Source organism: Lates calcarifer, linkage group LG9 (genome assembly GCF_001640805.2).
Source record: "Lates calcarifer isolate ASB-BC8 linkage group LG9, TLL_Latcal_v3, whole genome shotgun sequence".
NCBI classification, from domain to species: domain Eukaryota; kingdom Metazoa; phylum Chordata; class Actinopteri; family Centropomidae; genus Lates; species Lates calcarifer.
In genome coordinates, this window is record NC_066841.1 from 15,432,464 (window position 1) to 15,445,290 (window position 12,827).

Here is a 12,827-nt window from a genome sequence, read left to right on the forward strand (position 1 = left end):
TGGTGGAGAGACAACTGTGAGCTGAGCCTCCATGAAAACAGCGTGTACCTTACGTTATTTATTTATTTAAAAAAAAAAACATCTGGACATATTAAGGGCGAGAGAAACGATAACACCGGGTCCCAGTTTTTTTTTTCTCCCCCTGCTGGTCCTTTAAACCGAGCAGGGTGCAGACTGGACCTGGTGGAGAACAGTTTGGAGCAGGAGCCGGAGTAGGGAAGTTGCACCGCCCCGGTTCAGGCAGCAGGACTGGAGCAGATAAAAGCTCAGATAGTGATTGAAAGTGATGGTAAAAGGATTTAGCTTCGGTATTAACTGAGAGAGGGAGAGATAGAGGGAGAGATAGAGGGAGGGAGGGAGGGAGAGAGAAAGAGAGAGAGAGAGAGAGAGAGAGAGAGAGAGAGAGGAGGAGGAGGAGAAGGAGGGAGGGTGATATTTTCCATAAAGCCTTTTTTCTCCTCTCTTTCTTTCTGCCCTTGAGCATCCCGGGTAAACCCGAGCTTGTAAAGTAGGAGGAGGAGGAGGAGGAGAGAGGGGAAGAAGGGCGGGCACAAGCGTTTCCTCAAAGTCAATATTTTATACTTTTGATACTCCTTGACGCTGGATTTCAGTCCTCTTTCCCCCGCCGTTTACAGATCTAGGACACCGATCTACCGTGCGCAGCCATCCACGGTGTGATAAAAAAGTATCCGGCAGAATTAAGGCACAACACAAACAGCGAGCCGGGGCAGGCAGATAACGGGAGTACAGTGAAGACCGCGGCGGGGAAACGAGTACAGTGGACGATCGGGAGGATCTTTCTGGCCAAAGAGAGGGAGGGGGACGTGCACGTACTCCATCGCCACGCAAAGTGCTGACCTGTCTCGCGGATGCACGTTAGAAGTAAGTGCTTTATATCTGATATGATAAAACATCTCGCCCAACACGATGCGTTTTGGGCTTAAAGCTCTTTGAAGTCTGCACCGGGAAGCTGCTCGGAGTTAGACACAATATCCGGACCCACTCCGGGGTAATCAGAGTGGTGAGGGCACTTTCAGATTAATTTACACTATTTTACACCAACGCAATCATGTATTCATTTGTGAATACACAATATACATAGAGTGTAAGCGATGCTGCACGGTGGGATGCACTACTGAGGGAGGTGGGGGGGCCGACTGACACACCCCTACAAGACTGTCAGTGCCGGGAAATTGCTTTGGCGACTTCACTTGTCAACTGAAGTAAGTCAGAGTCCACAGGGTAGTGTGGGATGGGTTGCGCAAGGACCTGGCTCCTGTCAGTGTAGGGATGACAGTCGGATTATGATCAATGAGCCCACACTGCAAAAAATGTCACCCATATTTATTCATTTATTCATGTATTCGGTTTAAAATTAAAGTGAATAAATCTGGCAAGAACTACTTCCACTGCAGTTTGTTTTGCGTAAAGTTCATTATTAAATTAATGACATTATACTGAAGTAATACAGAGTAATGAGCAGACTTATAATTTAAGAGAAAATGACATTTGTTTTTGGAAAATTCTGGAAATTCGTTCCTTTTTTTGTACAGTTTCTCGAAATTTAAGAAAACAGGTGATCTAGGCTATTAAATGTCTCTTTCAGGAGGCTATTTCCTAAAAACAGACATCTGTAGCCTGCTTTTTCAGCAATGGAGAGCTAAAGGAGCAATTACAACTCCAGCACGCACAGGCGGCACCCGGCAGAAGCACGTGTTTTTACGCACAAGGTTATTCATACAGTGCGACGCTTTTTTTTAAAAGTGCGTTTTTAATGTGCAACTCTCACATATTAAATGTCGCCGACTGCACCTCAGGGTAAGAGGTGGGTTTAATCAAACTTGTCCTCCCTTTACCCAACTAGCTGTGCCACATAATCACCCAAAAGTTCTCCTCGCAGTCCTCAATGTGATGTTTAATCACCGCAGTTTACTACATTATCATTCGAGTTTATTATAGCATGAGATATGGACGCAGCCTCACCCATTCACGTGTTTATTTCAAAGACTGACATTAAAGTTTTATTCGTGCAAAAGAGAAATACCGTGCAGGATAAATTTCATCTGTTTGAACCCTGAAAATATGACAGGGATATCCATGCGTTTACAGTAAGATTAAGGATATGATGAATGAACGAGGATTCATTACAGATCACACTAACTCCCTGCTTCTCTCACATCTGTCCCCAATTTCTGCCCCCAGGACAATCAGAGGAGCTCGGCCAGTCTAAAACGTCCAATGGATATACCTGAAGAGGCAGCGACTTCTCCTTCGTCCTCTCCGACCAGCTCCACTGTTTGCCTGCAGGACACCGCGCTCTGAGACATGGATCCGCGCTAACATCTCCCCCCACCTACCCACCCAACTCCCTGCAACACTATGGTTAAAGTGTATGCCGAGGTTAATCTCTGTAACATTATCCGCCTATCCATCCACCGCCCATCTTCCTCAGGAAGTCAGCCGTCAAAACAACAAAGTGTCCCTCTCTCGGCTCTCAGGGGGGCGTCAATATTTGAGAAGAGACACTGAGTGAAAGTCGCCGATCCAGTGTTCTCCTGTCATTTAGGGAATTTATAAGCCTGGAGGCGAGTTGTGTCGATTTACCCTCACTTCTCCATTCACACTACAGCAGTATGGTGGTGGGCACGTCCACTATTTCCTTATGATCACCGCTCCATGCGCTTCACCTCTCCTCTGAGCTCCGTGGCCCCCTCACCCTGTGCCGGACCCCGCTCCGAACACCCCCCCTCGCGCCTGCCATGCTCCTCCAGGCCGTGTTGCTGCTGCTGCTGCACTACTTGGCCTCAACTCTGGGCCAGTACGAACTGTGCAAGTCCCTAGTGAGCACGGATGAGGGCTCGGTGTGGGAGTATTACGCGTGCCAGCCGAAACCCGCGTCCATGAAAGACCACATGCGGATCAAGGTAGATCCGCCCGGGATCACATGTGGAAACCCGCCGGAGAGGTTCTGCACTCTGGTGAGTTCATGTCGGGACTTGTGCTGCGTCTTTTACACTTATATTGTTAACTTTAAAACAGGGATATTTTAAAGTGCAAAGAGTACACAGAATGCAAAGGGGATCCACACTTGCAGAAAACCATCATTAAAATGCACTTAGTATAAAAAAAATAATACATTGGGAATCACTAAGATCACGGGGTTACGCACTTAAGCTATAGAATGACGACGTGAAAAGTAATGACACACAGAAAAGAGAAAAGTCTAATTAAGACCAGAGAAGGATTCGCACAGTAAAACCCACAGGGATCTAAAAAGGATGACAAAAGTGCAGAGACTTGGCAGACCTCCCTCAGAGAGGTCTGGAGGTGTTGTTTACATTAGTATGGACTTGGCATCCTGGGATCCGGTTTGATTTGGGCTTCCAGAGGACCTCACATTTCCTCTGGTAAAGTGCATATAGCTGGGACCTTTTTAGTTCCAAGGACACTGAAGGGTGAGCTGGAGGAAAACTCGTTAAAATGTCTGCTCCAGCAATATTTAACACACTTTAGCCTGCAGGCTAGTTCCCATCCTGGCTAATGTAGGTGTAATAATTTGAAACAAGGGTTATAAAATCATTGTAATCCTAAGAAGACTGCAATTAAGCCCCCCCCCCCCGCCACCCCAACACTGCCTCTTCAGGGGAAAGTTTTATATTTGACTCACAACGTTTGACTCACAGTCTCTGTGCGAGAGACAGCAAGTTCGTCCTCTTGATGATCGCCCTGTCCACTCACTGAGCTGGCCAGTGCTGAAGGTGCTAGACCCATCTTAACAGCCATGAGTCAAAATTTCACAAAAAGTTCTAGAGAGTGTTTAGGCCTGTCTACGTCACTTTATACAAGCATGCCATGCTGTTAATTAGCTGTTTGTATTCTGTGTGACTGAAGTTGCGTTACCTTACGACTGATTTTTACAAACAACCCCCCACTCCACCCCCTCCTCGCCGGTCTCTCTCCCTTCCTCTCACTCAAACTAATATCAGTACTTGGGGTCATCTGACAGGAGCAGGAAAGGATATTGTGCTGCTTGGATACCTAATGGTTAATGATTTGTTTAATGTAGAAGTAGCGGAAACCACTGTCGTCTTGAGAAAGCCTCTCCGATGACTCCTCTTGAGAGGGGAGACGGACGGAGGCGAGGGAAAGAAAGAGGGGGTGGGGGGGAGTGGGGAGAGATGCTCGCTGCCATAACATATTGACGTCTGCCCCCTAATGGCCCCGGCCTGGAAACTTCTATAACTATGTTTCTGAGTGAGCAATGATGAAATATTGATGGGCTCCTTAATGGGCTTCCTTACAAGGGATTGGCCAGCGTCGCTCCATCCCAAGGATCCAGAATGTACTCGCCCAGCTTATGAGAGAGAAAGAGGAGAGACAGGGATGGAGAGTGGGACAGGAAAGAGTCTGGTCTTAGTCAGCACTTTTGCATCGGACGGGGTCTTTACAGTGGAAAGTTCTGGTTCTTCTCAGGTCATCTGTGGCTGTGGGGATTGAACCAGGCACCCTGGTGCTCTATCTGGGGATTTAGGGAGTAAAGAAGCTGTGAGATGAAAGTTTACTTAAGGAGTGAGGGATGTCAGACTCAAATTCCTATATAATGAGAAAGCAGAGTAGGTTTAATTGTCATTCGAAACATTTTTGGCTACCACTGAGGGTCATTTTCTGGCATGGAACAAGCTCTATTTTTGCATTTAACTGATAGAAAATCTCAACATTTTTGGTTAAGAATCACTACGCATCTACATATTATCTTCGCCCAACAGAGGATTAATCTACCTGTACACACTTCAGCAGGGAGTCAAGGCCATCACATCTCCCCTACGCCTTTTTTTTTTTTTTGGGGACACACCAATGGGGTGTTGGTTCAGGGTTATTGATATACAGATCATTTATTTTCAGGCAAGCAGCAATTTTTTTCCTCCCTCCTCTTCCTCTTGCCCCCGGATTTGGCAGCTTTACAGAAAAGCCGGTTTCTTATCTAATTGGTGTACATTTACATTCACTCACTCATTCAGCAATCCCACAAGTGAAGGGAAAGTCAGGGCACTGGAAGAAAAAAAAAAAAGACTGCATCACCCAGTGCGCAGAGCTGCTCATCCTTAATAAGACTTGAGACATACTGCGGAAGATGCAAAATAATTTTTTCCCCCCATCTCTCACCCTACCAGTGCTACAGTGTGTTCCTAAAAACTATGGAGGAATTCACTTTTGGGGGTTTTGATGTTGAGCCATACTGTAGCTTCGCCTACTTGCATTGGTTTACAGTAGTTTTTGGTCCCTCCATCGCCACAGGGATGCATTTTTTCTACTCTATTTATCTCTCTTGTTCCCTGGGAATGCAGCATCCTTTCTCCTCAGCCAAACAGGCCAGCATGTTGGCTTCTTTCAACGTGACGGGCTTCCAGCACTTTGACAAAGATGCTACTGTCACTAGTGCTGCGTTTGGAGCTTCAGTAGTTTCTTTGTAGTTTCTCTTTATGATAGTTACTATAGAGCCTTAGCTTGCAGTTGAGGATGATGGAGTAAGGGGGGTGAGGCAGTGTGTTGCAGAGGGGGATAGCTAATGATGAGGGAGAGGTGAGGAGGATCCAAGCTTAGCTAAGCAGAAAGATGAAATCAGACCACAGTTCCACAGTAGTACACACTGTGTCGATATAAAAATGCTGCATTCAAAAAGGTCTCGCTGTGCTGTTGTTTGTTATTTCATTTTTTGGTTTTGAACCAAAACCTTCAATCAACCGTCTCCCTTAGGGCCGGGAACAGAGAGCAGCCGAATGCAAATGGGATGCGCGCATGTGTACAGGAATGTACAGTGCGCGGCGACGTTAACGGGGACCGGCAGGGGTGTGTGAAGCGTGTGCATGAGTTGGCCGCTGGTGCGCTGTAGTATGTCTAAGAAAGACCAAAAAAAAAAAAAGAAACACACACCTTCCTGTTCCACAGCACGTTTGCCCGTTTTAGAAGGTAGAAATGAGCCAGCTCTAAAAATAGACATGAGAAGAGAGAGAAGCCGCGCAGCAGCGGAAGGGGAGCATGCAGGAAGGGGAGGAAGATGGCAGCTGGTAGCGTGGATCAGTGCTTCCCAGACTGGGCCTATGGCCATACCTCATGCTCCCTGCCCAGTGTAGTCCTGCCAGGTCCGACTGGCCTGCCCTGCCCAGCAGTGGGCCATCAAGGCCATGCAAAAAGGGCCACCCTGATGCACCTCCCTGGGGTAAAAGATAACCCAGGTGGCCAGTGTCCTAATAATACACCCTTGGAGGTGATTTTGGGCGCAGCAGGAGTGGGTATGACAGTGTAGGGCATAATTAACGAAGGGAGCAGAGAGAAAGAGACAGACAGCTACAGTAAAGAGAGCGACAGAAAATGTGTCTGTACGAACAAGTGAGGTGTGTGTGGGGGGGGTGTAATGATGTAATGGCATGGCTTGCTTTCCCATTAGGACACAGTTGAAAGTGATCAGAGAGTGTTTAGATGTGTTGGCAGAACAGGAGGATAGTTATAAGTGAGATTTATCTGCGACTCAGGTGATACTAAGAGGGATTGGCCACAGGGGCTTAGACAGCCTGAGGTGAACTTAACAAACCACCTTGTCTCCAATCAGGATCTTGGGGCTGACCATATGTGTTGAAGCTACAGAGCCAGCGTTTGTGTATGTTTATGGGTTTCCAAGTGTGTGAGAGATAGGCTGGCTGTTTTGTCAACTTGGATGCTATTACAATATTTGTGTCCCTTCTGACTACTGTTCATGACACAATTTTTGCTCACCACCTCCGTTGCAGAAATTTGAGGAAATTCAGACAAGGGCAAGGAGCACAGGCCTCCTGTAGCTTTCCAAAAAACATATATGCAACAGAATCCATCTCAAAAAGAAACACAGAAAGTAGTCCCGTGGCTGTGCCTGTGGGTAAGTATTTGAGATTATTTCTGTTGAAAGTGTTTGGAAAGCTGCAGGAGACACGCGCTCTTTGCCATGATTTCCGATGCCGTACTAGAGCGAGAACGATGTTGTGTCAAGGCAAGAGGTGTGATTCTCCTGAAGCTTTCCAGAAATACTTTTCAAAAACACCTCTCCGTGAGGAAATCCAAGGGAATACTTTCTGTGTTTATTTTCACTCGGACCCGAGGGCAAATGGTTGAGATGATTGCTGGTTAATTTCAAGTTTTCTGTAAATCTGTGCGAGACTTTCGCGTTTTGCCCCCGTTGACGTTCTTGCTTCTTACATTTCCCAAAAACCTCTGCAAAGGAAATAGTGGGTACAAAATATGACAGCACCCAGGTTGACAAATACACGAGTGTTCCTTAAACATCTCTAAAACTTCAGACCACTTCAGCTATTCAATTAAAGGTTAAGTGTGCAGATTTTACACATTGCAGGTCTTGTGGAGTTTTACTATGTGAAAAAAACTGTATAAAGCCTTTTGAGGCTCCATGAAATCTGATAAATTGCCTTAGGTGATGTCACTGAGTCTGTTGGAGCCGGAGACTGCAAATTTAAAAATGAAAAATGCTATTAATGTTAAGTGAGAAAGAAGTGAGCTCAGCAGACCTCTGTAGCCTGCTCCTCATCACTGCTTGAGGCTAGCAGCTCCAGGCTACATCAGCCACTACCAGCATAGACCATAGGAGTCTCTGTCTGAATGGTCGACGGTTGAGTTGCATTGAGGGTGATGTAGGCAACAGGTTTTTATTATGAGGAAAAATTCATGGAATATAAAAAAAGACAATATTGCTGGTCCTGCAGCAAGTTAAAGTGCAATGCTAAACCAGTGGACTGCTCTTTAAGAAACACAGAAAGTATTAAATAATATAAAAATCTCTGACGCACAGTCCATATCTCATTTGTCTCAAAGCTTAAACTCCTCTTCCGGCTTGTCTGTCTTTGTCTACATCTCCTCCTTTGTGATTGGTTTAAATTTAATAACAGACATCAATAAAAGATAATAGCTTTTACCTGAATTCACCTCATCAGTGCACTTCAAGGAAACAGTAACTCTCCCTCATATTTTGTTCTCTCAGTGTGCGATACCTGCTGTAAATGTTGCCTGAATTCTAAGATGAGTTCCTAATATAACTCATCCTGGTCCTGACTGTGGTGATCTGAACAGGACAAGTCACCGCTGCTGCTTTGGAGCAGCGTGGTGTCCCCGCTCTGTCCTTCTTCTCTCCTCCTCCTCTGCTGCAATCATACATGCCTACAGCAAACATTTACTTTCGCTGTGCGCGCACGCACACACGCAGACATAAACAACACCCGCCCACGCAAACACACACCTAAGACACATTTACGCTTGCCAACTGCTGTTTTGTACAGAGCAAGACATTTTACAGTGGGCGAATAATCACGGTAAAGGTATCAAGTAAAAGGCAGGTGTATGATTTGTGATTCTACACCTGTGCTTCACCTACACACATACACATACATACTCATGTATATGTATGTGCACTTTGTCCAGGTGACACACACAAACACAGACACGCCATCTTCACTCAGGATAACAAAAACCTCCAGTATGATGGAAAAACCCTCCTGACAAAATAAAAGATTAACGTTATAAGTGAAAAAGCAATATCCCCTTCTCTCCCCCTCTGTGGCCTTTTTAATGGGAGGGTCATTTCATTTGATGTTTCTCCAAAACAAAATAAATTGTGTTCTCTGAGTGTGTGTCCCTACCTTTATTCCCCTTGCTAGCAATATAACTTAGAAACTTCTATAAGTGGAGAAGAAATAAAGAGGAGAGAGGGGGCAAGGTGATGACTGAAAATATTTTGGAAGGACAGAAATGGTCATAAAAGTGAGGTAGGAGAGAGGGAAGGACATGCAGAGCTCAATTTTCTTTGTGCTTTATTCCTGTGTAAATGCATAATGGCAGCTTACTATTTCTATAGAAAACCAGTAATGTTTTGCTACCGCTGTTGTGTTCAAAAACACTACAAATAATTCACTTCTAAACTGACGTTTATGTAAGATAATTTTTCAGGTCAGAGAGCTCACTTGTTTGTATTTAGTTATTTTTTTCAGTTTCAAAATCACAAGCGCTGCAGAGACAACTCAGAGATGAATCAACCCTCGTAGCCGTAGCACAAGGCAAACTTTAGCACTTGAGGAGTTATTAATGAGTGTTTAGAATCACATTGTTATCCCGCTAGTGAAAACAACGAAGTCACTCATGGCGGGGGCATCATGGCGGCTGTTGTCGTGGAGACAGGATCCCAGTGAGGATAATTGCTGGAGGGGCTTAGCAGTGCGGGCCACCTGCCGCAGCAGTTGGCCCGGGATCTGTGTGTGTATGTGTGTATGTGTGTGTGAGAGAGAGAGTGAGTGAGTGAGTGAGTGGTGTGTGTGTGTGTGTGTGTGTGTGTGTGTGAGAGAGAGAGAGAGAGAGAGAGAAGAGGGTGAGGGAGAGTGTGTGTGTGTGTATATCCTGGCATAGATATACTGGACCGGGGCAGGGTAGTGGCAGGAGGCAGAGTGGGATAAGGAGGACAGGGCACACAAAGGGCTTAAACATAACCTCACGCGTAAGTCTCTCATGGGGGATAAAAATCTTCCAGCCTATATAACTATACAGTACACATCACCTCTACTGTGGCTAATCCTAAAGGGCTCAGGGAGGTCAGGGCAGACTGATGAATGGCAATGCGCAGCTTTTTGACCCAACAAAGTGACAAGGCATTTAAAAAAATTTTTACTGATCCTTGCTTCTTGTCTAGTTTTTGGATTCACCTACACACAAACACACAAGTGCTTTCTGTCAGACACAGAGAAGCTGTCACAAACACACTTCAGGAGCTAACCTGTATGGAGTTTCCACTGTATCTGGGACAGTGTGACAGTGCGATCACTTTCAATAGGATTTGTAGGTCGAGGGTCATCTCCAGAACAACAGCCTACTAATCCAGTCCTGTGTTTGTAAACGTGTATCTGGACTAAGGTCGGGGCATGCACTATTAGGAGGGCACTAAAAGCAGCAGGGCCACTACAGTACAGAGCAGCTTTCGAATAAAAGTAGCTCCTGACTTTCACCATATTTCCCCTTCATCTAATTCTAATTATCTTTTGTGGTTGCACTTGTCTATGAGCATTGTAGATTATCATCCTAAGTGTGTTTGCGCTGACAGTGATCTCCATCTGAGTCAGTGCAAGGGAGATAATTGGGTTATCAGATAGAGAACAATGATGCTATGTTGTCCCACTGAGGAAAGAGATAGATTATCTGCAGTTTTTTTTTTTTTTTTTGCTATAGAGATACTGTAGCTTCACTGCTGTGTCTCCACATGCATTATGGTCCTGTACAGTGTCGTCTGTGCCGCACAGCTTCCCTCAGCAAAGGCTCAACGTTTGCTTATGTTTGGAGTTTTCCCACTCTGCGTTGTCACCATAAATCAGATGATTTATAATCTCGGCCTCGCAGGATTGTAACTTTTGCTTTTGTTATTAGACCACTAGAGTGGGTTTGAGTGACTGCTCACTTTCCCCCGGTACAGGCCAATGACTTTATTCAAAAGGCAGCGCTGTCGGCAGATGCTGCCTCTTGGCAACAGACGTGAAAAAGTGAACGTCTGCAAAGAAGCAGTGACACATGATCTGAGCTTGCACAGTACATCGATATGATGCAGTATTGCTTTCACGTTAGAGCTTAGATCATAAAGAAGAAACTGCTGTTTAAAGTGATACTCCACCCAAAAATCTTTTGAGTATTGAACAATCAGCCTTTGTAGACTTGAAGGGTGTCTGCAGAAAGTTTGGCCAGTGTGAATTCATGTTAGTTATAATGGATTCTGAAGGAAAAGAGACCATAGGAACTCAAATCACTTTATAATCCACTTCTCCATTCTCTGTCTGTGTGCGCAGTATGTTACCAACACTCAGCACATGTTAGTTTGTGCATATTAAAGAGCTCACCTCCTGCTGACTACAGCCGCCATTTTCCATCACGCACAAAACTACAAACTATATACAACAAACTTTCAAGTCTACAGGGGTGAGTGTTTGATACTCCAAACATAGATTTTGGGTGGACGATCACTTAAAAGTCATTATGATCTAATTCTGCTGTGCTGAACTGAAGCAGTCACGACATTACATTGTATTAATGTTGTGTAATTCGTTTTCTCAGCATCTTAGTCATAGCTATAATTTGATAAATGGTTAAGTAGGCAGTAATTTTGGCAAGTTCATTTCATGCATCACTCTAATCAGAGTGAGAATGAATCTGCATGAAACATTTCAGTCTAAATTGCCATGATTTTCATCAACACATATTAAGACTCATGTTTTTATAGATTTTCCAAGTTTAATGTCAAAGAGAGATGAATACACACCCTCTGCTGTTTAAAAAAATTGGTCATGATGAATATGGTGTTAGCTGAAGCAATATATGCAATAGAATTGGGCCATTTCAGCCTTTGATTTGTGCATTTAATTGCATTTACACCACTTGTCTTTTTCTTCTGTTTGCATTTATCGTCACTTTCCATGCATCTAACTTTTAACTTATCCACAAAAAGCAAAACTTGTTTCCTGCTCCAGCTGTACTCTTTTTTTTTTTTGCCAATTTCCTATTATTTAATCCCAATTCATTCATCTCAATTTAAATTTTAAAATATTCGATTGTTGATTTCACGTTAATTGCAGCTTTAGATATTAAGGATTATAATGTGTTTTTGCAACGACACAAGTCACTCTGTTGATTAAACTATGACAGTTGTAAAGTAAATCTTTGCCTCTCATTGGCTATTCCTACTCTGAGCACACATGTGATTAGTCATGTGATCACTTGAGGGTTGATCTGATAGGTTAATCCTACACTATGTGGGAGTGAGACACTTAATAAATGTGTCTTAAACTAAGGTTGAACAGGATTTGCTTACGAATTAAATGTACTGTAGAATGCTTTTTAATGATCCAATATAGATTATATATATGGAATATGGATTGTAAATCAGACTACTGATTCGGCTGTTAACGACATGTTAAAATTTTGTGCTTTGCTCAAGGACTCCTCAGCAGGGCAAATATTTGATGTATTTTTTCTGTAATTGCTGTTATCAACATAATTAGCATTACTTTACCAAAACGTATTTCAACACAAAGCTGGTCACATTCCTAAACACTTCAATTAGAAGTAGTATAACACTAACAGCTAAAATCATTTTAAAAAAGCATAACAAAGAAGAAAGGGGAGGAAGACGGAGACGAGGAAGAGGAGGTGGAGGTGGAAGAAGGAGGAAAAAAAAGAAAGATATTTATACTCTGGGCTCCATCAAGAGCTTGTTAAGCAGAACGCTGTAAAATTCAGAGAGACTATTGGAATCCCAATAAATAAAAGACGAGGGATAACATCAGCTATAAAATTTAATCAGTTACTAAAAGTGTAGAAAACAGGAGAGGAAACACAATCAAGTGAAAGTTCAACAGACATAAGCAACTAATTCTTAATCTCAATAAAATCTATTCACTGTATTTAGATTTGTTCCCCCATAATTATTAATAATAGATAGAATACTAATCAAGTAATACCACTACTGTGTAATTGAAACGATGGAAATGACAGCTTTGGGACTTGAATTTTGAGTAATGCTACAAATGTGTACAGTAAAATATAATGAAAGAAGCCAGTGGCTGTGTATGATAAAGTTAATACTGATACATGATGACCCTTTTTATACAATGAATGACTGAGACTAAATACCGTAGAAAATAATACCCCTCATCAGTCTAATTAGTACACCCTGGGGGCACAATGAGCCCTCTGCATGTGATACAATCTCAACAACATTAGAGCTGCATTTTGCAAATTAAGCACCAGGAGAGACGACT

General features: G+C 43.7%; 1 protein-coding gene across 1 annotated transcript in view; it reads left to right on the forward strand.

The window, feature by feature from the left end:
- Positions 1-401: 401 nt before the first annotated feature.
- Positions 402-12,827, forward strand: part of ntng2b (netrin g2b) — a 62,430-nt gene continuing 50,004 nt past the window's right edge. The window contains 2 exon segments of the mRNA XM_018662498.2: positions 402-882; positions 2,203-2,978. Of these exon segments, the coding sequence (XP_018518014.1) occupies positions 2,760-2,978 (219 nt within the window). The 5' untranslated portion in view covers positions 402-882; positions 2,203-2,759.